This window comes from Salmo salar, chromosome ssa17, assembly GCF_905237065.1.
Source record: "Salmo salar chromosome ssa17, Ssal_v3.1, whole genome shotgun sequence".
NCBI lineage: Eukaryota > Metazoa > Chordata > Actinopteri > Salmoniformes > Salmonidae > Salmo > Salmo salar.
The window spans coordinates 23,767,492-23,792,196 of record NC_059458.1 but is presented as its reverse complement, the minus strand read 5'-3'; the positions used below and the strand labels follow the sequence as shown (position 1 = coordinate 23,792,196).

Sequence of the window (24,705 nt, the reverse complement as noted above, 5' to 3'; positions counted from 1 at the left end):
GTCTCTCCTCTGTCTTATCCCCAGCCTCCCCGGCACAGGAAGCCCTGGCCATCATCAGAGAGGTGCGAGACGTGGCGGTGAGGGCCGGAGAGTCGGCCATGTTTGAGTGTCACATGACCGGGCCTCTGGATGTGGAGGTAGACTGGCTGTCCAATGGGAAACTGGTTCAGCCGGCACTGCTCAACTGCAAGATGACCTTTAACGGGAAGAGGTGGGTAGGACTAGACCAAGGCTCTCCAACCCTGCTATCACTCCAACCCTAATCTAGCGCACCTGATTCTAATAAGTAGCTGGTTGATAAGCTGCATCAGGTTTGTTAGAACTGGGGTTGGAGTGAAAACCTACGGGAGGGTGGCTCTCCAGGAACGGGGTTGGAGTGAAAACCTACAGGAGGGTAGCTCTCCAGGAACAGGGTTGGAGTGAAACCCTACAGGAGGGTACCTCTTCAGGAACAGGGTTGGAGTGAAACCCTACAGGAGGGTAGCTCTCCAGGAACGGGGTTGGAGTGAAACCCTACAGGAGGGTAACTCTCCATGAACAGGGTTGGAGAGCAACCCTACAGGAGGGTAGCTCTCCAGGAACAGGATTGGAGTGAAACCCTACAGGAGGGTACCTCTCCAGGAACAGGGTTGGAGTGAAACCCTACAGGAGGGTAGCTCTCCAGGAACAGGGTTGGAGTGAAACCCTACAGGAGGGTACCTCTCCAGGAACAGGGTTGGAGTGAAACCCTACAGGAGGGTACCTCTCCAGGAACAGGGTTGGAGTGAAACCCTACAGGAGGGTAGCTCTCCAGGAACATGGTTGGAGTGTCCTGGTCTAGACACTATGAAAGGGAAAGGTGCCTCAATGCTTTTAAGTAAATTCCTTCCCTTTCCCTTGATTGAATGGGTGAGAGCGATAGAGGGTGTGCCCCAAATCTTTGAAGTGATTTCCTTTCCATGCCCCTTTCTCCTTCATCCACTCTGATCTGAGTAGATTGGATGGTTTGTCAGAGCAATATGGAGGGGGCCTTCAAATTCAATTTCTGATACAACAACATTTCATCCATAAGCAAAGGAAAGAGCCCACATAAGTGGATGTGAGGCAGTGTTAGCTCATGGAGCGTGTAATAAGGTCCAGGCAGCTGACAGAGGGGATTTCTATTACAGGTGCCGGCTGCTGTTAAACTCACTACATGAAGATGACAGTGGAACCTACACCTGCAAGCTGAGCACTGCCAAAGGTAAATGACAACTCCAGAAAGAAAACTTCCTTGCCAAATAATGGGTTTATACGGCAGTAATGAATTGCTGCTGTTGTAAGTAATGTAATGATACAGCCACACTATTTGGCAAGAACCAAAAATGATGATCACACAATTTCAACCAATGAGTTAAAACCTATTTTTTCCTAATTTGTAAATCACTTCTTGTCTATAAACTACTTATAAACCATTAATGTAATTGCTGGTGATTTTCCTTCCTGTTCCAGAGGAGTTGACCTCCAGTGCCCACCTAAAGGTCACTCCCTCCAGGGAGCCCCTGTTCACCCGCAAGCTGGACATCCTGGAGGTCATAGAGGGTCGCACCGCCCGTTTTGACTGCAAGGTCAGCGGGTCCCCACCTCCTATCGTTACCTGGAACCATTTCGGTAAGTATCTCTCTTAGAATGTACTGTATTTCCTATTGGTACAGAATGGACAGCAAATTGGTAATGTAGGCTAGTATGGCTCATAATGTCTCTTTGTTACCCCATTGGTTGACTCTTTATGAATCTACCATATTGTGTTTATCTCCATCCAGAGAACCCGGTGGAGGAGAGTGAGAATGTGCGTCTCCTGCAGGAAGGAGGCCGTTACTCATTGGTCATCACCCACGTCAGCATCGACACGGAGGGCTTCTACACAGCCGTCGCTAAGAACGCACGCGGAAAGGCGGAGTGCACAGCCGAACTCTACATGCAGGATCCGCGGCCCGCTATCTCTTCTCACATGTACGGGGAAAACCATAGACGTGGGGTGATCCCACTAGTCTGAAGTGGCTTCTTCTCCTCATCTCAGTGATCTAAAAACAAATAATAGGCATGTTTCATTGTCTTCTCTTCTGTATTTCCCTTTCCTTCTGTCTTTCATTCTATTTGCTTCCTTCTTCTCTCCAGGGCGAAGCTTGAGAAGATGCCTTCCATCGCTGAGGAGCCAGAGGTTCTGGAGAGCGAGGTGGAGCAGGAGCAGAGGACCATGCCTGACTTCGTCAAGCCCCTGGCTGACCTGGAGATGATCGAGGGGAAAGAGGCGGTGCTAAAGTGTAAGGTGGCGGGCCTGCCCTACCCCACCATCGCCTGGTACCACAACGGCAAGAAGATACACAGCACAGACGACAGGAAGATGACCCAACGTAAGGAAGCAATCTCTCTCTATTTCTCTCTCTCTATTTCTCTCTCTCGTTCGCTCTCACTCTTATTCTTTCTATCCCTCCTCTACTTGCATCATCTCTCTCTCCCTCCTCTACATTAGTCATCTCTCTCTCTCTCCCTCATCTACTTTAGTCATCTCTCTCTCCCTCATCTACCTGCGTCATCTCTCTCTCTCTCCCTCCTCTACATTAGTTATCTCTCTCTCTCTCCCTCCTCTACCTGCATCATCTCATTCTCTCTTCCTCCTCCAGACAGGGATGTCCACAGTCTGGTCATCCGCTGTGTGTGTCATGGCCATGGGGGCGTCTACAAGAGTGTCATCTCCAACAAAGTGGGGAAGGCAGCCTGCTACGCACACCTCTACATCACAGGTATGGATGGGGACCATCCACCAGCAATCACAGCAACAGGTGCTCCAACCAAAAAAGCCACGAGAATCATTGTGCCAACTGATTACAGTATGGGTGTGTTGGTACAATAGTATTTTCCTTTGGTAGATATTGTTCCTGATCCCCCCGATGGTCCTCCAGTGGTAGAGTCCATAACAGGGAAGACCATAACACTCAGCTGGAAGAAACCAAAGAGGCTTGACTCCTCCATAGGTATGCCTCAATATAACTGAGAGTCACAGGGACCAGGATTCGAGTCCCTTTCAGGCTACTCTACCCTCCAAATTCGTTACACTACCACAGTAACCCTCATGGTTGAACTTCCAGATGGCAGTTCTTTGATGTATGCGGTGCAGCAGCAGCCTCTGGGTTCCATCCAGTGGAGCATCATAGCCTCCAACCTGAGAGAGACCACCTACACAGTCACCGGTCTCTCCAAAGGAGTCTGCTACACCTTCAGGGTCCTAGCGGCCACCGTCAAGCTCCTCAGCAAACCCTCCCCCTCCACTGACCTGGTGCAGCTCATGGATAGAGGTGCTTATATAAGCTCCAAGTCTCTACAGTTATGTTGGAGGGTCAAAGGTTAAATGGATTTATGTAAACACTTGCATAGTGCAAAAGCAATGTCACCAAACACATTGCAGCAGGTGTACAAAAATATTATAACTACATGGTCCTTCGAGCCAGATATGTAGCCGGATATATAGGATCTACTATTGTGAGAGAATGATGGTCTGTCAACACATCAGAGATGATGGTTTGATCCCCGGATCATTTGACCTTTGATCCCTATCAGGTCCCTATCTGAGGAAAGCTCCCATCATCCTGGACAAGCCTGACGTTGTGTACGTGGTGGAGAACCAGTCCGTGAGCATCACCCTCACCCTTAACCACGTCAATGCTGTGATCACCTGGAAGAGGAGGGGAGTGGTTTTGCTCAACAAGCCAGGGATGTTTGAGATGAGCATGCCAGACGACGATCAACACACCCTAAAGATCCAGAGGGTGAAGAGCACTGACACCGGTCAGCTGGTCTGTACAGCCAACAACCAGTTTGGCAGCGACCTCTGTACCATCCTACTGGCCATGGCAGGTGAGTTTGGGGTCAAAATTCACCCCTATGTGCAGATCTAGAATCAGCTAACAGCCCTGATGCTTACTGTAAATATGACGAGGTAAAAAGCCAAACTGACCCCAAACTCTCTTACCTCTTTTTCTCCCAACAGTGCGTCCTAAATTTGAGTCCATCATGGAGGACTTGGAAATACATGTAGGAGAGACATCTCGCTTTGCTGTGGTTGTCGAGGGACAACCCGATCCTGATATTCTGTGGTACAAGGTATGATAAGAGTCAATGGATGGATATCATATCATTAACCACATAAACTTATTCTGCAGTGATTAAGCAGGTTGTTGGATGATTAACTCCTTTGTGGTTCCAGGAAAACAAACCTACCCCTCCATGATAGTTGATCAAGTGGAATTGATTGTGGTTATCTGTTCTGTGGTTCTAGGATGACACTCTGCTGTCGGAGAGCAGTCACTTCACCTTTGTGTACGATGATACGGAGTGTTCCCTGGTGGTGCTGAACGCCCGGCCTGAGGACTCAGGGGTGTACACCTGCACCGCCAAGAACCTGGCTGGGCAAGTCTCCTGCAAGGCTGAACTCACCGTCCACAAAGGTCAAGACCATAGTCTAATATTGTCTGAAATGTATAAGGATATATATACAGATATTGGAATAAGTCTGGAAAACATCTACAAGAATGATACTTTGTGCTTACATAATTAATGAATTATTGTTGATTAATACACCCTTATGGTAAGGTATTAAAGACACTCTTGTTGAAAAGTGTGCTTTTTCTGCATACTGAATATTGTTAACACAGATGTCACAGTACCAAGGCTTTTCCTATTATTTGTTGTTGCCAGAAATGGCCATTTTAGTTGGATTGCATCTGTTTGTCCTTGTAATATCTCAGCCAAAGCTTGTTGTAATCGAGAGTTAATCAACCAAATCTGCTCCATATGGGTTGGACCACAAGGTGTCTGAGACTATTAAACCATCTGTCAGCCCCCACACACACACACACACACACACACACACACACACACACACACACACACACACACACACACACACACACACACACACACACACACACACACACACACACACACACACACACACACAAACCACCCACCAGCCCACATTAACCTTGCCCCCTGTTCCAACCCTCTGCCTGCAGTGAGGAAGGAGGTGGTGGAGCCCATGGAGGATGAGGGGTCCATTTTGAGGAAGATGCGGAGGCTGACTGATTACTACGATGTACACAAGGAGATAGGACGGTGAGTCATGGACCCGGCAATCACCAACAACATCCGCTCAGCCAGGCTATCTCTTCTGTATTTAAAGGCTCTGCGAGTGGTAGCTACTATCTGTATTAAATTGCACTGTGAACGGTGGCCACAAAGGTCAGTAGGGGGAATTCCACCACACCAAACAACACCCTGACTGCATAATGATAGCAGACAGAAATAGAGGAGAGGTGAGTCACCCGTCAATAGAGGAACACATAGCAAAGGCTATTTGTTTTTCTCTGGTAGAGCTTGGCTTGACTCACCAGAAGTTGAACAATAACAAGGTGTCACATACTGTTTAATACTCATGTCCCTTTACTTTCTCAACTAGGACTTTTGGTTTCTCAGACCTCAATCCCATTGAAAAATTGGTAATTCTCCTAGAGTTATTGCATTGATACCATCATTGTGCGACTGTTTTCCAGTGGGGCGTTCTCCTATCTGAATAGGGTGACTGACAAAAAGGGGAAGGTGGAGTACGCGGCCAAGTTCGTGTCTGCGAGGGCCAAGAGGAAGGCCTTGGCCCTGAGAGAGATGAACCTTCTGTCAGAGCTGAACCACGAGAAAATCCTCTACTTCCATGACGCCTTTGAGAAGAAGAACATGGTTGTCATCATCACTGAGCTGTATCCTTTCACTGACTGGTTATTTGATTCATTTCAGTTGTCAGAAAATCCATAACATGATGACCTAACCGGTTCTGCGCATGCGTCCGCGCACGCCATCGTGCGCCATCATGCGCATGTTGATTTTGTCTGTCCCCACCAGACGCATTCACGACACGCAGGTTAAAATACCAACTGTGAACCAACTATATTCATTTGGGGAGAGGTCAGAACACATTAAACATTCATGGACATTTAGCTAATTTGTTGCTAGCTAATTTGTCCTGAGCGATAAACCAAAGACAGTACAGTATCCAGATAGGCTAAAACTGCTTCTCCAATAGAAATCCCTGATCACACTTGTAAGCGATGTCATGGTGACGTTGGCTAGCTAAGCTCATGTATAGAAACAGGTCATTGGGTCTCACGCCGAACTACAAATGTGCAGGCCGTTAAAACAAAGGCATTCCTTCGATATAAAGTTGTTTTTGTCAGTTTGTCACTTTGACAAGGTTGGAAAAATAACATGTTCAACTCCTTAAGACATTGGCTCCAATATAGGTTGTGCCTTTAGATTTTGAGAATAATTTTTCACTTCTCAAACACCAAACCCCGGTCTGGTCTGTTTGGTCTGTTTCACAAGCGTTCCTGTAAGTTTTGCGATGTAGAAAACATATGTTTATTTTACCTGAAATGCTTATGGTCCTTTTTTTCTGGATCTTTGTAGAATTTTGACCCATTATGGGTCACTCAAAATCGTGTGTTCTCTACTCCAACAATTAATCCACAGATAAAGAGGAAACATAGTTCGTTTTTACTTCGTTTTCTGTTATTCATATCTCCTCGTTCATTCTTCTTCTTCTTCTGTGGATTTTATATGGCGGTTGGCATTACCACCACCAACTTGACTGGAGTGTGGACCCCGTTCATATTTCAATCACCCATGTGGGTATATGCTTGTAAAAACCAATGAGTAGTATGGAGAGGCGGGACTTGCAGCGCGTCACGCGTCTAAAATAAAACTATTTTAGCGCCTGGTTACACAACGCGCGCGAGCAGTTTGGATGAAATTATTGAATAACATGAATGTGTACATTTATTTCGCAACGTGGGCGGTCTGGTCAGCATGTAAGAAGCCATATTACAAGAGATGAACATTTTGAATGTAACATATCCTCTGAGACAGTATTGTATTGGTTGCAACAAGGTTCTTTCCCTGTTAATCTAACATATCTCATCTATGTAATAATGTTGCATCAAAACTAAAGCCATCAATGTACTCATTTTAGCTCAGGTTTCAACCAAAAACCAACATCGTGGTTCCTAGAATTGTTTGTATTCAAATTATATTCATTTTTGTTTACAGCTAGATCCAATATGGATCAAAATATGGCATTGATCCAATGTCTTTGCATAAAAACCTCTCCATGAACACACCAGAGCCAAGAGCCTTCTTCCCACCTTAGCCTTCTTCCCACCTTCTTCCCACTGTGTGGATGAGAGAGAACTGCTGCATAACATTAATCTCAATGTCCTTTCTGCTCCCCTGGAGGCATGACTGAACCGAAGCGCTACTTTCTCCTGACTCATCACAGATTGGTTTCATTACCAGGAGACGCCATGTGTGGGAGTTTGGTTCATTTAAATGTCATTTGCCTCCCACTTGGACTATAGCGATACGGTTATCACCATAGACTTATATAGACATTGCATCATTGTATCTGTCTCATGATGGCGTCTGTGAGAGCATGTGCAGCGCCATTGAGGCCATCTCCATTTTGAAGTAGTCCACCTTCTACTACGTCTAGTGCCACCTGTACTGTGTTGTTTGCTCACGAGTATAATTCATTGGCTGATCCCTTCTGATGACGTGGATGGAATCATGTGATCCTTCCTTAACCCATAGGAAGTCCCACCCAGTTGACTACTCCAAAATGGTAAAGTCCTCAATGGCGCTGCTCATGCTAAAATAGGATTTTGGGCACTAGAGTCCTCTATCTATCTCTATGGTTATTACACACTATACCTCTATTCTCCTTAACTGCTGTGTGAAGATGCCATGAGGAACTTCTGGACCGACTGACCAAGAAGACTACCGTCATGGAGTCTGAGGTTTGCCTTGGCCTGTTGGCTTTGTGTTTGAGTGTGCTTTGGATTGCATGGAAAAATCAAACAATAACAACCTAATTATCTTTTTTAACATGTTGAGCGTACAAGAATGTAGAAAACAGAAAGTAGAATGTAGACTATAGAATGTAGAATATAGAATATATACTGAACAAAAATATGAATGCAATATGTGACAATTTCAATTTTTTTACTGAGTTACAGTTCATATAAGGAAATCAGTCAATCAAAATAAATAAATTAGTCCCTAATCTATGGATTTCATAGGCCCACCCACTGGGGAGCCAGGCCCAGTCAATCAGATATAGTTTTCCCCCCACAAAAGGGCTTTATTACAGACAGAAATACTCCTCAGTTTAATCAGCTGTCCGGGTGGCTGGTCTCAGATGATCCCCAGGTGAAGAAGCCAGATGTGGAGGTCCTGGGCTGGCGTGGTTACACCTGGTCTGCGGTTGTGAAGCCGGTTGGACATTCTGCCAAATTCTCTAAAACGACGTTGGAGGCGACATATGGTAGAGAAATGAACATTAAATTCTCTGGCAACAGCTCTGTTGGACATTCCTGCAGTCAGCATGCCAATTGCACGCTCCCTCAAAACATGAGACGTCTGTGGCATTGTGTTGTGTGACAAAACTGCACATTTTAGTGGCCTTTTATTGTCCCCAGTACAAGGTGCACTTGTGTAATGATCATGCTGTTTAATCAGCTTCTTGATATGTCACACCTGTCAGGTGGATGGATTATCGTGGGAAAGGAGAAATGCTCACTAACAGGGATGTAAACAAATATGTGAACAACATTTGAGAGAAATACGCTTTTTGTGAGTAAGTAACATTTCTGGGATCTTATTTCAGCTCATGAAACATGGGACCAACACTTTACATGTTGTGTTTATATTTTTGTTCAGGGTAGATTGTAAAATGTAGAATACAGAATATAGAATGTAGAATATAGAATGTGGTAAAGGAGATATTCTGTGCTGCAGATCCGGTCCAGTATTGAGCAGGTGCTTGAAGGGGTCAGCTACCTTCACCGGAAAGATATTGCTCATCTTGACATCAAGGTACATCAGATTCCCACTGTGCAAAGGACAAATACAGTACTTTAATCACAAGCTAGTATACAGAGCAATTCAGAAAGTATTCAGATCCCTCAACTTTTTCCACATTTTGTTATGTTACAGCCTTATTCTAAAATGTATTAAATGGTTTTTCTACCCTCATCAATCTACACACAATACCCCATAATGATGAAGCAAAAACAGGTATCTAGACATTTTTGCAAATGTATTAAACATTAAAAACCTTGGCAGCGATTACAGCCTCGAGTCTTCTTGGGTATGACGCTACAAGATACAAACATGGCACACCTGTATTTGGGGAGTTTCTCCCAGTCCTCTCTGCAGATCCTCTCAAGGTCTGTCAGGTTGGATGGGGAGGGTTGATGCACAGCTATTTTCAGGTCTCTCCAGAGATGTTCAATCGGGTTCAAGTCCAGGCTCTGGCTGGGCCACTCAAGGACATTCAGAGACTTGTCCTGAAGCCACTCCTGTGTTGTCTTGGTTGTGTGCTTAGGGTCATTGTCTTGTTGGAATGTGAACCTTTGCCCCAGTCTGAGGTTTTGAGCGCTCTGGAGCAGGTTTTCATCAAGAATCTGTCTGTACTTTGCTCCATTCATCTTTGCCTCGATTCTGACTAGTCTCCCAGTCCATGCCACTGAAAAACATCCCCACAGCATGTTGCTGCCACCACCCATGCTTCACTGTAGGGATGGTGCCAGGTTCCTCCAGATGTGACACTTGGCATTCAAGCCAAAGAGTTTCATCAGACCAGAAAATCTGTTTCTCATGGCCTGAGAGTCTTTAGGTGCCTTTTGGCAAACTTCAAGCGGGCTGTCATGTACATTTTACTGAGGAGTGGCTTCCGTCTGGCCACTCTACCATAAAGGCCGGATTAGTGGAGTGCTGCAGAGAGGGTTGTCCTTCTGAAAGGTTTTCCCATCTCCATAGAGGCACTCTAGAGCTCTGTCAGAGTGACCATCAGGTTCTTGGTCACCTCCCTGACCAAGGCCCTTCTCCCCCGATTGCTCAGTTTGGCCAGGCAGACAGCCCTAGGAAGAGTCTTGGTGGTTCCAAACTTCTTCCATTTCAGAATAATGGAGGCCACTGTGTTCCTGGGGACCTTCGATGCTGCAGAAATGTTTTGGTACCCTTCCCCAGATCTGTGCCTCGACACAATCCTGTGTCGAAGCTCTACGGATAATTCCTTCGACCACATGGCTTGGTTTTTGCTCTGACATGCACTATCAACTGTGGGACCTTATATAGACAGGTGTGTGCCTTTCCAAATCATGTCCATTCAATTGAATTTACCACAGGTGGACTCTAATCAAGTTGTAGATACATCTCAGGGATGATCAATGGAAACAGGATGGACCAGAGCTCAATTTCGAGTCTCATAGCAAAGGGTCTGAATACTTATGTAAATAAAGTATTTCTGGTATTTACAAATCCTAAAAGCCTTTTTTTGCTTTGTCACTATGGAGTATTGTGTGTAGATTGCTGAGGATTTTTTTTTTTATGTAATCCATTTTACAATAAGACCGTAATGTAACAAAATGTGGAAAAGTCAAGGGGTGTGAATACTTTCCGAAGGCACTGTACAACAGATACTTCTGCAATTATCAACTTACTTATTAATATAACAAGGAAAGAATATAGCAAACCTCAAAATGCATACTACTCAGATACCGGTGTATTTTCCTCACTCAAAACATGTACACTAAAATGAATAAGACTACACAAATCAAGTCATAGTTTTACAAAGATCAAATAACAGAGGATGGTCTCTAATGTAAATTTTATTTGTATTGGGATTTTAGAATATTAGCATGAAAATCTGTTGCCAATTGGACGGAAACCTAGCTTTTGTTTTGAATATTTCCCTGTTTTTCTCCAACCCACCCAGCCTGAGAACATCCTCATGGCAGGCCGACACAGTGACAATATCCGCATCTGTGACTTTGGCAATGCCGTCAAGCTGGAGACCAATGAAGCCCACTACTGCAAATACGGCACTCCGGAATTTGTTGCCCCGGAGATCGTTAACCAAACCCCGGTCTCCAAGGCAACAGACATCTGGTGAGCAACACTGGTCGGGGGAGGGTGGCTGGAGACTCGTTTAATCTATTTCCTGATTAATCATGATTTTATCGCTTTCTCCCTCTCTCCTTCATCTTGCCCTCTGAAAGTAATTTCTCTCTCTGTGTTCACAGGCCTATTGGGGTTATCACTTACCTATGGTGAGTGGTTAAGGTTCTGGTTGGACTAAGAACATGATAAATGTGTCTGGTCGAGATATTCTTAGAATTCAATACACCTTTTGCATTACATTTCTGTCAATCTTGAAATGTAATTTTTCGCCACACTCTATAACCTCAGTAAGCAAAACACCAATGCATATCACCTGCATATTGTTTGCATATTGCCACAGGCTTAAATTGACCCAATTAAAATGGATTTGACAGCTAGTAAACAGTCTCAGTAAAAGACTATTAACATAACATATTTCCCTTCTAGCCTGACTGGTGTGTCTCCTTTCGCTGGGGAGAACGACAGATGCACTGTCCTCAACATCAGGAACCAAAATGTGGCTTTTGAGGAGAGTATGTTTGCTGACCTCTGTAGAGAGGCCAAGGGATTCGTCATCAAACTGCTGGTGGCTGACAGACTGTGAGTGTTATTGATGATAATGCCTTATTATAAATTGATTGTAATGAATTCCCTTATATTAGGAATACAAACAATTTCAACACAAAATAAGAACAGAAAATAAGTGTTTGGGACTTAGTGTTTAATTTGTCACCATGTGATGTTTTACTCTCAGGAGGCCTAACGCTACAGAGAGCCTTCGCCACCCCTGGTTCAAGACTTCAATAAAAGACAAGAGCATCAACACAGCGATCCTAAAGCAGGTCTTATCTCGAAGACGTTGGCAGGTAAGGCATTAATTATTTCTGTAAGTAGTACATTGATTAATGCACTTCAATGGATCCCTCTAAGTACCTTCCAAATGACTCCTTTAACACGTCCCTTTTTTCCCTATCTCTACCCAGCGTTCCCTCATCAGCTACAAATCCAAGATGGTGATGCGCTCCATCCCTGAGCTTCTCAACGACTCGCCTAACCACATCTCCATCGCTGTGGCCCGTCACCTCAAAGAGGGCTCGCCCCCACCCTCCTCATCCTCCGACTCGGACGAAGATGTGGACGAACTCCCCTTCATCCCCATGCCTCTGTCTATGGTCTTCTCCGGCTCCAGGGTCTCCCTCAACGAGATACCAGGTGACGAGGACGTCACAGGACCGCCTTCCAGGTCCAGTGGGACAGTGGAAGGGGCGTGGTTAACCCGGCACAGGGAACAGCCCATAGAGGAGGTGGTGTCCAAAAAGGAGGCCAAGGAATTAGGAGGAAGCAGAGGAACGAGAAAAAGGGTAACAACCAAGGAAGATGGCGGGTCTTCGGAAGAGGAGAAGACTGCAGTAAAAACGAAGAGAGTCCCCCTGAAGAAGGGCTCGAGTGTGGAGGAGGATGACACTCAGACGAAGTCCCGGAGAGCGACGATGAGGAGGGGCAGTTCAGCTGACTCGGCCCTGCTTCTACACATTGAGCCAGAGGAGGGGGCTGTGGAGGAGGGCAAGGAAGACAGCGGCAAAAAAAAACTTAAAAAGGCAGTTTCCACGGAGCTACCAAATCGGAGCCCCAGCCCTGGGGCGGCTAAAATGAGCCAGGAGGACTATGCCCTCAAACTGGAGCTGATGAGACAGAGGCTGCTGAGGGGAGGCAACAGCAAAAGCGGGCTGCGAGGTCCCCTACTGGAGACCCTAGGAATGGACGACGAGAGGCGAACCTCGTCCCTGGACCGAAACTTGAGGAGATCCAGGGTGGGGGCGCCAGAGCGGTCGCTGGCCAGAGCAGCCTCTACCGAAAGTGCAGTGGAGGACACATCCAAAACCAAAATGTTCCAGAAGAGTTCCTCTTTCAGTCAGGGAGACTCAGAGCCCATGCCCCTACACCGGCAGTTTGGAGCCCCCTTAGAGATCCCCACTAGCACATCTTGCCAGAGCACTGAGAGGAGAGACAGTGCTGAAAGGACCCAGGGCATTGAGAGGAACACACAGGGGAAAGACCTCCAGGAGGCCACTTCCATATCAGCAATTACGGAGCAGACCAGGCTGGATTCCAGACCTTACTCTCATGGGCCCTCCTCCTCCATACAGCCCACCCCAGTCAAAGAGGACCAAGGAGCGAGGGAAGAGAAAGAGCCAGAGGAGAAGAAAAAGAGCAAGTCTGAGGAGACTTCTGAAAGAGATGAAGAGATGGAGAGAAGGACCAAAGCACAGGAGAGGGTTGATAGACACGAGTCGAAGAGGGAGATTTCCCAGGGCAGGTCTCCTACTGTGTTAGCTCCTGTGATCATCATAGAGGAGGAGGATACTGAGGAAGATGAACAGAAAGAAAAGCAGGAGATAGAGTTAAAGAAAGAAGAGGTGAAAGCAAAAGGTTGGGATTCTCCAGGGGTTACGCCTACAGAAAAAACGTCTGCGTATGCCAACGTGATGCAAACTACTGTTGTACCATCTGGAAAACCTGACAGCAGCCGGAGATCTCAATCTACACCTAGCCCCACATTTCCTGAACACCCTGCCGTCTTCGCCAAGGTGGCCACCGAACGCCCAACAAGCCCAACCATCTCGACTAGCTCGTCTACGGTCCCAGACCGCCCCACCACCCCACGCCAACCTACCACACCACTCAGAACAGATATCAAGGACATCGACTCGGAAGAAGTCTTTCAATCCAGGTTCAAGAAGCGTGAGTCATCCCTTACCCGTGGGCTCCGGAGACTTACCAGGACCAAATCAGAAGAGAAGTCCCCGACCCTTCCCCGTAAGACAGGTGAGGGTGAGGAGGTATACCGGCCAGGGTGTCTGGGGGCGCCGCTGGAGATGGTGCCCCAAGGATTGCAGGAAAAGTCCAAGTCCGTCCAGGACTTGAGGGAGGTGGAGAGAGACACAGGGTCCCTGGGCATCATTGGACGGTTCTCCATGCGCACCAAGAGGACCCCGTCCATAGATAAAAAGGAGGAGAAGTCAAAGGAGACTGAGCCTGCGGCCAATAAGCGCAGGGTGTCCTGGGCCATAGGTCGCAGTAAGAGTCTGGACACGACAGAGCTGGACAATATAGAGGTACGGAGAGAGCAGGAGGCAAGAGAACGCAAAAAGATGGAGGAGTCGTCTGTCTTCGCCATGCGGCGGATGTTCGAGAACAAAGTAGCGGGTATCTCAGCCAGTTTGAGGAGCAAGTCAGAGGAAAGGAAGGAGGAGAAAGAGGCCAAGCGACGCGTGGAGGAAGAGAAAAGTCGGAAAGATGCAGAAGAAAAGGATTTTAAGAAGGTCAGCGATTCCCCCGTCTTGGCGATGAGGAAGAAGTTTGAGAACAAGGGGGCAGGAATTTCTCGGAAAGTCCGAAGCCAGTCAGAGGATAGGAAAGAGTTGGAGGAAGAGAAGCCAGAGGGAAAGAAAACTCCACTGTTTTCCCATCATCGACATTCCCAGTCCGAGGGAAGAGGTCTCAAAGAGATGGGGATCCCAGAGAATCAGCTAGCCAAACAGACAAACAAAGAATCCAAAGTGTCCAAGGAATCCATTGGGTCTGCATCGAGCCTTCATTCTGAAAAGTCAAAAAGTCAAAAGTCGCTCAGTAAGTAATATTTATCTTGGCATATTATGCTGGCTAAGATGGCATTGGCAATTTCCATCAAATATCAATCAAATGTATTTATAAAGCCCTTTTTATATCAGTCCTCTTCTGGCTGCGCAGGGTGTAGATTATACAATCTCAGAAAAAAGGATTCCCAAAGGGTTCTTCAGCTGTCCCCATAGGAGAAGCCTTTGAAGAACCCTTTTTGGTTCCAATTAGAACTCTTTTGGGTTTCTTGTAAAACCCTCTCGGGAAAGGGTTCTACCTGGAACCAAAAAGGTTCTTCAAAGGCTTCTCCTATGGGGACAGCCAAAGAACCCTTTTAGGTTCTAGATAGCATTTTTTTTCCTAAAAGTGTAAGAGTACATGGCCATTAAGGCCAGATCATTCTTCAACATGTTCAAAGATCACCAGCAGGGTCAAATAATAATCACAGTGGTTATAGAGGGTGCAACAGGTCAGCACCTCAGGAGTAAATGTCAGTTGGCTTTTCATAGCCAAGCATTCAGAGGTTGAGACAGCAGGTGGTGGGAGAGAGAGAGGGTCAAAATAGCAGGTCCTGGATCAGCAGCACAACCAGGTGGACTGGGGACGGGGACAGCCAGGAGTCATCAGGCCAGGTAGTTCTAAGGCATGGTCCTAGGTCTCAGGTCCTACGGGAGTGAGTGAGTGAGTGAGTGAGTGAGTGAGTGAGTGAGTGAGTGAGTGAGTGAGTGAGTGAGTGAGTGAGTGAGTGAGTGAGTGAGTGAGTGAGTGAGTGAGTGAGTGAGTGAGTGAGTGAGTGAGTGAGTGAGTGAGTGAGAGTGAGATGGGGGAATTAGAGAGAGCACACCTAAGATCAAAGGTCACCAGATAAGACAGGAGAATGACACCAGATAGGACAGACTGACACTAGCCCCCAGGCACATAGACTATTGCAGCATAGATACTGGAGATATTAGCTCACCTCCTCAGGTTCGTCTGTCTCAGCTGTTTGCCATTATGTCTTGTCCTCCACAGCTCCAGAGACTAACAGGCGGTCGCGGTGGGACAGGTGGGGTCTGGGCAAGAGGAGAAAGGATAAGACCCCCTCTCAGACTGACCTCCCCTCAGCCAAAGATGAGGGGTCATCAGGCAGCCTGCAGTACTCCCGCACTTCCTCTAGTACTGTCTGCTAAATTCGGCAAACAGTTGCCTTTATGTTGAATGTGCATACAGAGTTGGAGTTTGGCAATGAAATAGAAAAGCTGCACACTGCTTTTACGTTCTAAGTTCATTCTCAGTGTTCAATATTATTATTAAGCCACACCCTTGTTTTTCCCAGACTTCCCTCCTGTGTTCCACATCAAGCTGAGGGACCACGTCTTATTGGAGGGTGACCCTGTCACTCTTAGCTGCCTCCCGGCTGGCAGCCCCCACCCACAAATCAGCTGGACTAAAGGTAAGAACTCATAGAGCTGACAGACACAACACTCTTTGCAACAGCGCTGTCTAATAAAGCATTACCGTAGGAGCTGCTGCTGAAATGTTGGTTGTTGCCTGTGAAGGGATGATATTTTGTCATAACCCATCATAGCTCATACTTACACGGTGCCCTGTGTGAGCACGACTTCCTAAACTTGTGTTGATGTTAGCGATTGCTCATTATTTCCATACAGTTTCTCATCGAATACTAGATAAACACCTTTTGAAATAGGACTGTAAAATAACACATTACTTTACAGGATGCCACTGTAATTATTATTGTTGATGGGTTTGCTTGTCCACAGATAAGAGACCACTGGAGATGGACGACAGGATGAACCTGATCTCCTGTCCAGACGGCAGGCAGCTCGTTACGATCATGAAGACTAGCAGGAGGGACGCAGGGCTCTATGAGTGTGTGGCCAGTAATCCCTTAGCCAGCGTCACCAGCTCCTGCACACTGTCCCTGGCCTGTGAGTAACATGTTATCTACAAGAAAATGTTATTATCAACGATAATCCTGTAATTTAAATTTGTGGAGAAACAGGAAAATACAAATTTTTTAAACCGTTATCTTCATGTGATATTCTAATATCCTGGACCTGTAAAATCTGTTGGATTTGAATTGCATACAAACCTTTAGTGTAAACACGACATTTACACTGAATCGAGAAAGGGGTGTTTGCCCTTCATTCTAAGCAAAAACATTTATTATTAATCTTTACGACGTGATGAACCTTGAAAGGTTTAGGTAATAGGATTTGTATTCGAGTGTGAATGCAATGCATATTAAGGACATGGGCATAAATATTAATGTAGTTTATGGCTGATTAAACAAATGTTTTCTTGCCTTGAATTTACAACCTCTTTATAATCATTCCAAGAGGAGCGTGCTGCTTATTACAAATAGAAAGATGCGCTCCCAGGTTGTAATCCAATGTGTTAGAATCAACTAACACATCAACTGTAACTCAGACAGGCCATCTAGCTACTACAGATTCCCGATCTTAATTTGACCCAGTTTTTCACAGCAGGAAAAGAATCCTGCAGCAACAGGAAATGTGAATTATTATGTGGATTAGAATTTAAATTATTTCTTTGTAGGGGTTGATACATTTTTCTTTAAGGCAAATAAAGTCTGACATTTTAAAGTGGAAATTACAAACTTTAGAAGTCTTTTTTTTAGTTCCTGCAACAACAGGATGATCAAATTATGATTTGGCATCTGTTGGTTCTTGTCCAGACAGCAGGCTATAAATAACAATATCAATAAAAATGTCAAATACCCATCAACAAAGCGACAGAACTAGGTGACTCCAGACACTTGATGGCCTCTCTCTCTTATTCAGGTGTCAGACTCAATGCGCTACATTTCAGTTCGATTTTCACAGCTTCAAATTGAATTGCTCTGGGGACACTGTCTGGGCGTCTGCATTACTAATCCTGTCTGCTGATGCGATCTGTCTCCATTTGCCATCAATCTGTTGGGTGAGAGATTCCCCAGACTGCTCATCTTGTCTGAGGTCTGAGGCCTTGGCTCGATCAGTCTCAGCGGTGGGCAGCCTTCATTAAAATACATCATCAGATCAGGGTGAAAAGCTATTAGTGGCGTGTATGGTTTGCGTAAAAAAAATCTTAAAACCATCTCTCTGTCCTCGGTGGTTTCTCCTCTTTCCATCGGTTATCTCCATCCTTCCACTCTGTGACACCCCACCCCATTCTAACTCTCCCCTTCCCCAAACCTCCCCCTCTGTGACACCCCACCCCATTCTAACTCTCCCCTTCCCCAAACCTCCCCCTCTGTGACACCTCACCCCATCATAATATGTGACTCAAACACCCTCCACCATACCCAAAATCTCCCTCTCTAACCTCCCATTGCCCCAACCCCTCTCTCCCCTCCACCTTCCTCATTCCCCTCCACCCCACCTACCTTCCCACCTCCTCCCCCCACCCCACCTTCATCTCCCCTCCACCCAACCTTCATCTCCCCTCCACCCCACCTTCATCTCCCCTCCCCTACCTTCATCTCACCCCACCCCACTTCATCTCCCCTTCACCCTTCTATCTCCCCTCCACCCCTTCATCTCCCCTCCACCTCCCATCTCCCCTCCACCCCATCCTTCATCTCCTCCACCCCATCTTCATCTCCCCTCCACCCCATCTTCATCTCCCCTCCACCCTATCTTCACTCCCCTCCACCCTATCTTCATCTCCCCCCCCCCTATCTTCATCTATCCCCTCCACCCTATCTTCATCTCCCCTCCCCTTCTATCTCCCTCCACCCCACCTTCATCTCCCCTCCACCCCACCTTCATCTCCCCTCCACCCCACCTTCATCTCCCCTCCACCCCACCTTCTTCTCCCCTCCACCCCCACCTTCATCTCCCCTCCACCCCACCTTCATCTCCCCTCCACCCTACCTTCATCTCCCCTCCACCCCACCTTCATCTCCCCTCTACCCCACCTTCATCTCCCCTCTACCCCACCTTCATCTCCCCTCCACCCAATCTTCATCTCCCCTCCACCCAATCTTCATCTCCCCTCCACCTTACCTTCATCTCCCCTCTACCCTACCTTCATCTCCCCTCCTCCACCCCACCTTCATCTCACCTCCACTCCACCCCACCTTCATCTCACCTCCACTCCACCCCACCTTCATCTCACCTCCACTCCACCCCACCTTCATCTCCCCTCCACCCCACATTCATCCCCCCCCACCCCATCTCCTCCCCTCCACCCCACATTCATCTCCCCTCCCCTCCTCCCCCCTGTCACCCCCTCCAGGTGTCCCCAAAAGGCCAGGCACCCCGGAGGTTCCCCAGACATACAACAACACAGCCCTGGTGCTATGGAAACCAGCCGACACCAAGCCCCCCTGTTGCTACTCTCTGGAGAGGAAGACAGAAGGTGGGTTGACATTCATCTCCTAGCCTGGAGTCCAAACTGATGTCACGATTGACACTGAGAATATCAATTTGGATTCCAGGCTAGTCATCTCTATGAACTCAAGCCAAATATGAATTTGTATTTTATTTTACAGTCCGCTTCACCCAAATGTATTATCCTTATTGACAGTTGGATAGGAAACACCTTTGACTGTCACTTTAAACACTACTGTGCAGTGAATAACTCAAACACTGGGCAAATAGTCACAGTACAAAATGGCCACATAGACTGCTAATGAGCCCTATTTCATCACGCTTTATAAGTCATTATGGTCTCATAATACGGTGAATCATTGTAGAGCCTACATCGTTAGGATTGTATCAAAGTGGGAATGACATGAATGTTAATATGATTTCAGGACTGATTGAATTGGATGTCTTCATACCTTGTATTACCACACAGTTACTGCCAGGCTGGGCTTTGGATGATTGTTGTTGTCTGTGTTTGTTCATTGGATTGTGCCACACTATCTCCTCATTACCATGTGAATGTTCTTTTGTTATTCTGTTATTCCTCTGTATCAGTTGTGACTATGACAGATAATTATGGCTCCACACCACCTTAGTGTACAACTGATATTGTAAACATAACCTTCATCTGTTTCATCATCAATATGAAACACTATCTCCACCTTGTGTGAATTATAAGTACTGCAACAAATGACAGTGGTGTGTAAAGTCAAAGTGACGCATATCATTTGGGCATTTGACCATATTGATATAACATAACGCAATTGGCAATCATATAAATTAAGCATTCTTTTCTTTATCCTTTCAGGTGACGCCAACTGGCTGATCATAGCGACTGGAGTGGCTGACTGTTATTACAACGTCACAGACCTGCCACCAGGGGGCACCTTTAGGTTCAGAGTGGCCTGCGTCAACAAGGCTGGACAGGGACCCTACAGCAACACATCAGACAAAGTCAGCCTGGACTCAACAGGTGCTGAAACACATCTTTTGGACAGACAGAGGGTTAAAATTCTCTAAATTGTGTTAAATTCGGTCAAAAGAGGTGGTAAAGAAAGTTTGGTCGTTTTTTCTGTATTGTTGCATATTTGTTTCACAAAATGGTTATGATAATATGATATTGAAGAGAGATGTGTTTGCTTTGCAGTAGGCGTGTCCTCTCCAGCGGTGGCCATTGTGAAGACAATCTCCTCACCTCCCCCCCACCCTGCCCCATCCGCTACCACCTTAGTGACCGTTATCCCAAAGGTCAAACCAGCAGTAGTGCAACCTCCTGGTAAAACGGTGTCCACTGTCTCTCCCTCTTCACCCTCCCTTACACAGACCTCTCTAACCTCCCCTGCGCCCTTCCCTGCTCCCACTGCAACTCGCTCTCCCTCGACACCTTCGGCTCCCTCCAGCCCTGCCATCACAACCCCTCCAACTCTCCCCTCCCCGCCTGTAGTCAAACCCCCTACCTTCGTCCTCCCCAAACCCCAGAGTCCTGTCAATGTGGTCCTACCCATGACCCAAACCCCACCCATCTCTCCCCCTCTCCCTCTCGTTACACCTCCTTCCACCCCCACCAAGCCCGTCATGGCATCCGTTCCTACCTACGCCCCTGCCCGTATGGCCCCCAGCCCCCTCCCGGCCCCCTCCTTCTCCCCCCAAGTGCTCCAGGTCAGCAGTCTGAGCCCAATAGGGGAGGGGAGGGGCACCCCTGTTCGAGGGACCCCCAGGGACCGCACCACACCTAAGCCGGGTGAGACAGCTCTACGACAGGGAGTCCCACAGAAGCCCTACACCTTCCTGGATGAGAAAGCCAGGTGACTGAGATGTTAGAGATGTGGTCAATATTTCTACAGCTACAGTAGTACACTATTACACTACACAGTATTGCTATTACTACTACTGCTACTTATATGGTTAATTTCAGCCAGGGAAACTGGCATCATGTTTAACCACACATTATTTAGTGCCTAAACTGCCGTATTGTCTCTGTCTGGCCAGAGGGCGGTTCGGTGTGGTCCGGGAGTGTCGAGAGAACGCCACAGGACACGTCTTCATGGCTAAGATCGTTCCGTATGACCAGGAGACTAAGAAGTCCATCCTGCAGGAGTATGAGATCCTCAAGTCTCTCCACAACGACAAGGTCATGACCCTCCACGAGGCCTACGTCACCCCACGTTACCTGGTACTGGTGGCTGAGTACTGCACTGGGAAGGAGCTGCTCCACAGCCTTATAGACAGGTGTGTGGAGCATGATGCTCACACACACACACACATACACACACATGTACACACACATACACAGACTTGCACAGTGAGCTCAGCTGTGCTCTACAACACATCCGTGGAACAAATCTATTTTCCTGCTAAGGTTCCGTTACTCGGAGGATGACGTGGTGTGTTACCTGGTTCAGATCCTTCAGGGTCTGGAGTACCTCCACAACAGACGCATCCTCCACCTGGACATCAAGCCTGACAACGTCATGGTCACCAACCTCAATGTCATCAAGATCATAGACTTTGGCAGCGCGCAGAACTTCAACCCTCTCTCCCTCAAACAGTACAACAGCGGCCTGGGCACACTGGAGTATATGTGTGAGTTGGTAACACTTTATTGAATTGACCACTGGTATCTGGAACTGGTACACGCCAAGTACTTCTTGGGTAATAAGCTGTTATCATCACCTTGATCACTACTTTCCTCTGAACTCTCTCTCTGCTCTTTCTATGCTGGTGTGAAAAGCTCCGGAGATGGTGAAAGGTGATGTGGTCGGCCCTCCAGCTGACATCTGGAGCCTGGGGGTTCTAACCTACGTCATGTAAATATACAACTTACTCATTTCATAGTCACTATTGTCATAAGTCTGAAGTTGTGTGATTTCTTTTTTTTCTCTCAGAACTCTCATTGTCTAAGACACCTTTGTTCAGGCTTAGCGGTAAGCTGCCCTTTCTTGACAAAGACCCACACCAGACTGAGACCAAAATCCAGATTGCCAAGTTTGATCCGACCAAGCTCTACCCCAACGTGTCCCAAAGTGCCTCGTTGTTCCTCAAGAAGATGCTGAGTAGCTATGCCTGGTGAGTGCTTCAAAGAGTAGCTACATCATTATCTTATTTAACAAACCAGGAGTGGAGTGATGATCCAGGATCAGTTTAGCCTTTTAGATCATAATGAATAAGATTACATGGAAAGTGGGGTCATAGCCTCCCGAGTGGCGCAGTGGTCTAAGGCACTGCATCGCAGTGCTAGCTGTGCCACTAGAGATCCTGGTTCGAGTCCAGGCTCTGTTGCAGCCGGCCGCGACCGGGAGACCCATGGGGTGGCGTACAATTGGCCCAGAGTCGTCTGGGTTAGGGGAGGGTTTGGCCGGCACGGATGTTCTTGTCCCATCGCGCTCTAGCGACTCCTGTGGCAGGGTGGGCGCAATGCACGCTGACACGGTTGCCAGATGTACGGTGTTTCCTCCGACACAATGGTGCGGCTGGCTTCTGGATTAAGCGGTCATTGTGTCAAGAAGCAGTATGGCTTGGCGGTTATGTTTCGGAGGACACATGGTTCTCGACCGTCGCCTCTCCTGAGTCCGTACGGGAGTTGCAGCGATGAGACAAGACTAACTACCAATTGGAAACCACGAAAAAGGGGTAAAACAAAAAAAAAGTGGGGTAATGATTCTAGATCAGTACAGGACTCCTGTGTTCTGATCCCCAATTGGACAATGTGCTTTATTGCAACGCAGGGCCCGTCCGAGCACCAAGGACTGTTTCACCCACGCATGGCTGCAGGACTCGTACCTGATGAAGCTGAGGAGACAGACGCTCACCTTCACCACCACCAAGCTGAAGGAGTTCCTGGGGGAGCACCATCGACGTCGCACTGAGGTCGCCACCAAACACAGGGTCCTCCTACGCTCCTACTCCAGCTCAGCTTCTTCAACCACATCGACCACACCAAACCTACCTAAGTGAAGGCATATGACTTATGTCAGTGTTAACTAGCCACCAGAGGGTGGAGGTATGGGGGATGTGTGGTGCACAACAGTGGGCTCCATGATAGAGGGAGGACTCTGAGTACTCATCCCCCACAGAGTGAGGCCGTGCCTGAGTAAGTTATGGGAGTGGAGACTAGAGCCATGAGCATTGCACCAGCCCACAGACTGCATGGAGTCTCATTCTACTGAGACCTAACAGAATGAATTTTGGACAGTTCATCAACTGAGATTTTAATACAGTTGTTGGATTGTTGGATACCACGGTTTCAAAATATTGAGTTATCGTTTGTTTTTGGACCTGGCACGATTTGGTCCTGTTTCAGGTCTACTGTCTGCTAGTACTACTCCGAGCTTGCTATCGCAATGTGTGTAGAACTTTGAAATATATAAAACAGGACATTTGGTTTGGAAAATTAATTAAATACAATTAACCTGGCACACACATTTTTGTCAGTTTGATTTTAGAGCACAGCCTTATTTCTGCATCCTGATATTTGGTGGTGATTATGTGAATGTACCATCATCTATGCTGCTAATTTATGTTGCATTTATTTACACATTTCAAAAACGCAAAACCTAAAATAAAAACGTTTTGAAATTGTATGTGACCTGTTTACCTTTTTCATGTTAATTTATTTGCATGTGTACTTTTTTTCTTCTTTTGGGTGAATTTCTAAATACAATGAAAACAGTGTAAAAATATTGCTCACCATTGTGATTATACTGTTCATAGATACAGATAATAAACCTGTGAATATAGTAGAGTATCTTAGTAGTCAGTGACGCAGCCAGACGTCCTGTGGTTGATGCTCAAGTTGAACAATAGTGCAACTTCATTGATGAAAACGGTCAGACTTTGATTATGTAGATTCTATTGTCTTCTATTGGATTTGTCACACCTCATCAATGTCATCACTGCGCCAATGGCTGGACTAGAATTCTCCAGTATGTTCTGTTGATTGGACAGGTTGCTCTTAGCTTGACCAGCAGTCAGTTAGTGAGTCAATTTTGCCTAAAATGGGTCAATTTACAAACTTTATCATGTAAATGTGTTGTCCATGTTAATGGCTTACTTACAGATGACGCGCAATATGTGTTCTGTTAATTTATTGAACTATTCATATCATACAATTTTGGGGCACTTTTGTCTACCATTAGGCCTACTGTACAAAATGGACATAGGTGCCATGAAGAAAAAATATACAGAAAGTCTTTTTTGGTATACAGAGACTCATATGTATTACTTTTCATCATACATACAGTATTTATTTTTTTGTATGAATTTGGATGGTTGAATATTTGTAAATGTTTTAATTTGCAGTGTTTATAATGTGGAAATGGTTTAAAATGTTTTTATGAAATTGTCTGTAATAAACTATTGATACAATTGCAAAACACACATTCTCATTATTCTTCCCTTTAAATTGGACTCCTATTGAACTAAAGGGGTTGTTTCGACAGTGCTTGCACTTGAACGACATTCCCTATCCTTTTCCCCTCGTCAGTCAGTTTCAAGGGTTCCCTAACTGGGCGTTCCTTTGAGAATATAAAAAGTTATACAGAGTACAGTAGGCTACGCAAAGCAACTGATGTACTCTACTACTGTAAATTGTAAACATTCGCAGGGCGAATATATTTTCAAGTGTTCGAGAGAGGAGAATATAATATTACATTCATTTGCATGAAATATTAAATACTTTCTGTCAATCAAGCTACAAAGGTAATTAAAAGTG

The 24,705-nt window shown here is 46.4% G+C and overlaps 1 protein-coding gene across 1 annotated transcript in view; it reads left to right on the top strand.

The window, feature by feature from the left end:
* LOC106575605 (striated muscle preferentially expressed protein kinase) overlaps positions 1-24,367 on the top strand; it is a 32,506-nt gene extending 8,139 nt beyond the window's left edge. Inside the window, exons 10-40 of the mRNA XM_045700389.1 lie at positions 25-211; positions 1,149-1,222; positions 1,471-1,629; positions 1,782-1,971; positions 2,137-2,372; positions 2,643-2,801; positions 2,889-2,993; positions 3,108-3,314; positions 3,577-3,873; positions 4,007-4,119; positions 4,295-4,463; positions 5,031-5,130; positions 5,568-5,768; positions 7,802-7,859; positions 8,860-8,937; positions 10,841-11,013; positions 11,148-11,174; positions 11,452-11,604; positions 11,759-11,870; positions 11,988-14,634; positions 15,634-15,777; positions 15,938-16,054; positions 16,383-16,550; positions 18,865-18,987; positions 19,804-19,968; positions 20,143-20,800; positions 20,985-21,224; positions 21,355-21,578; positions 21,727-21,802; positions 21,912-22,061; positions 22,721-24,367. Coding sequence (XP_045556345.1) covers positions 25-211; positions 1,149-1,222; positions 1,471-1,629; positions 1,782-1,971; positions 2,137-2,372; positions 2,643-2,801; positions 2,889-2,993; positions 3,108-3,314; positions 3,577-3,873; positions 4,007-4,119; positions 4,295-4,463; positions 5,031-5,130; positions 5,568-5,768; positions 7,802-7,859; positions 8,860-8,937; positions 10,841-11,013; positions 11,148-11,174; positions 11,452-11,604; positions 11,759-11,870; positions 11,988-14,634; positions 15,634-15,777; positions 15,938-16,054; positions 16,383-16,550; positions 18,865-18,987; positions 19,804-19,968; positions 20,143-20,800; positions 20,985-21,224; positions 21,355-21,578; positions 21,727-21,802; positions 21,912-22,061; positions 22,721-22,949 — 7,739 coding nt within the window. The 3' untranslated portion in view covers positions 22,950-24,367. The remainder of the gene's footprint in view (positions 1-24; positions 212-1,148; positions 1,223-1,470; positions 1,630-1,781; positions 1,972-2,136; positions 2,373-2,642; positions 2,802-2,888; positions 2,994-3,107; positions 3,315-3,576; positions 3,874-4,006; positions 4,120-4,294; positions 4,464-5,030; positions 5,131-5,567; positions 5,769-7,801; positions 7,860-8,859; positions 8,938-10,840; positions 11,014-11,147; positions 11,175-11,451; positions 11,605-11,758; positions 11,871-11,987; positions 14,635-15,633; positions 15,778-15,937; positions 16,055-16,382; positions 16,551-18,864; positions 18,988-19,803; positions 19,969-20,142; positions 20,801-20,984; positions 21,225-21,354; positions 21,579-21,726; positions 21,803-21,911; positions 22,062-22,720) is intronic.
* Positions 24,368-24,705: the final 338 nt, after the last annotated feature.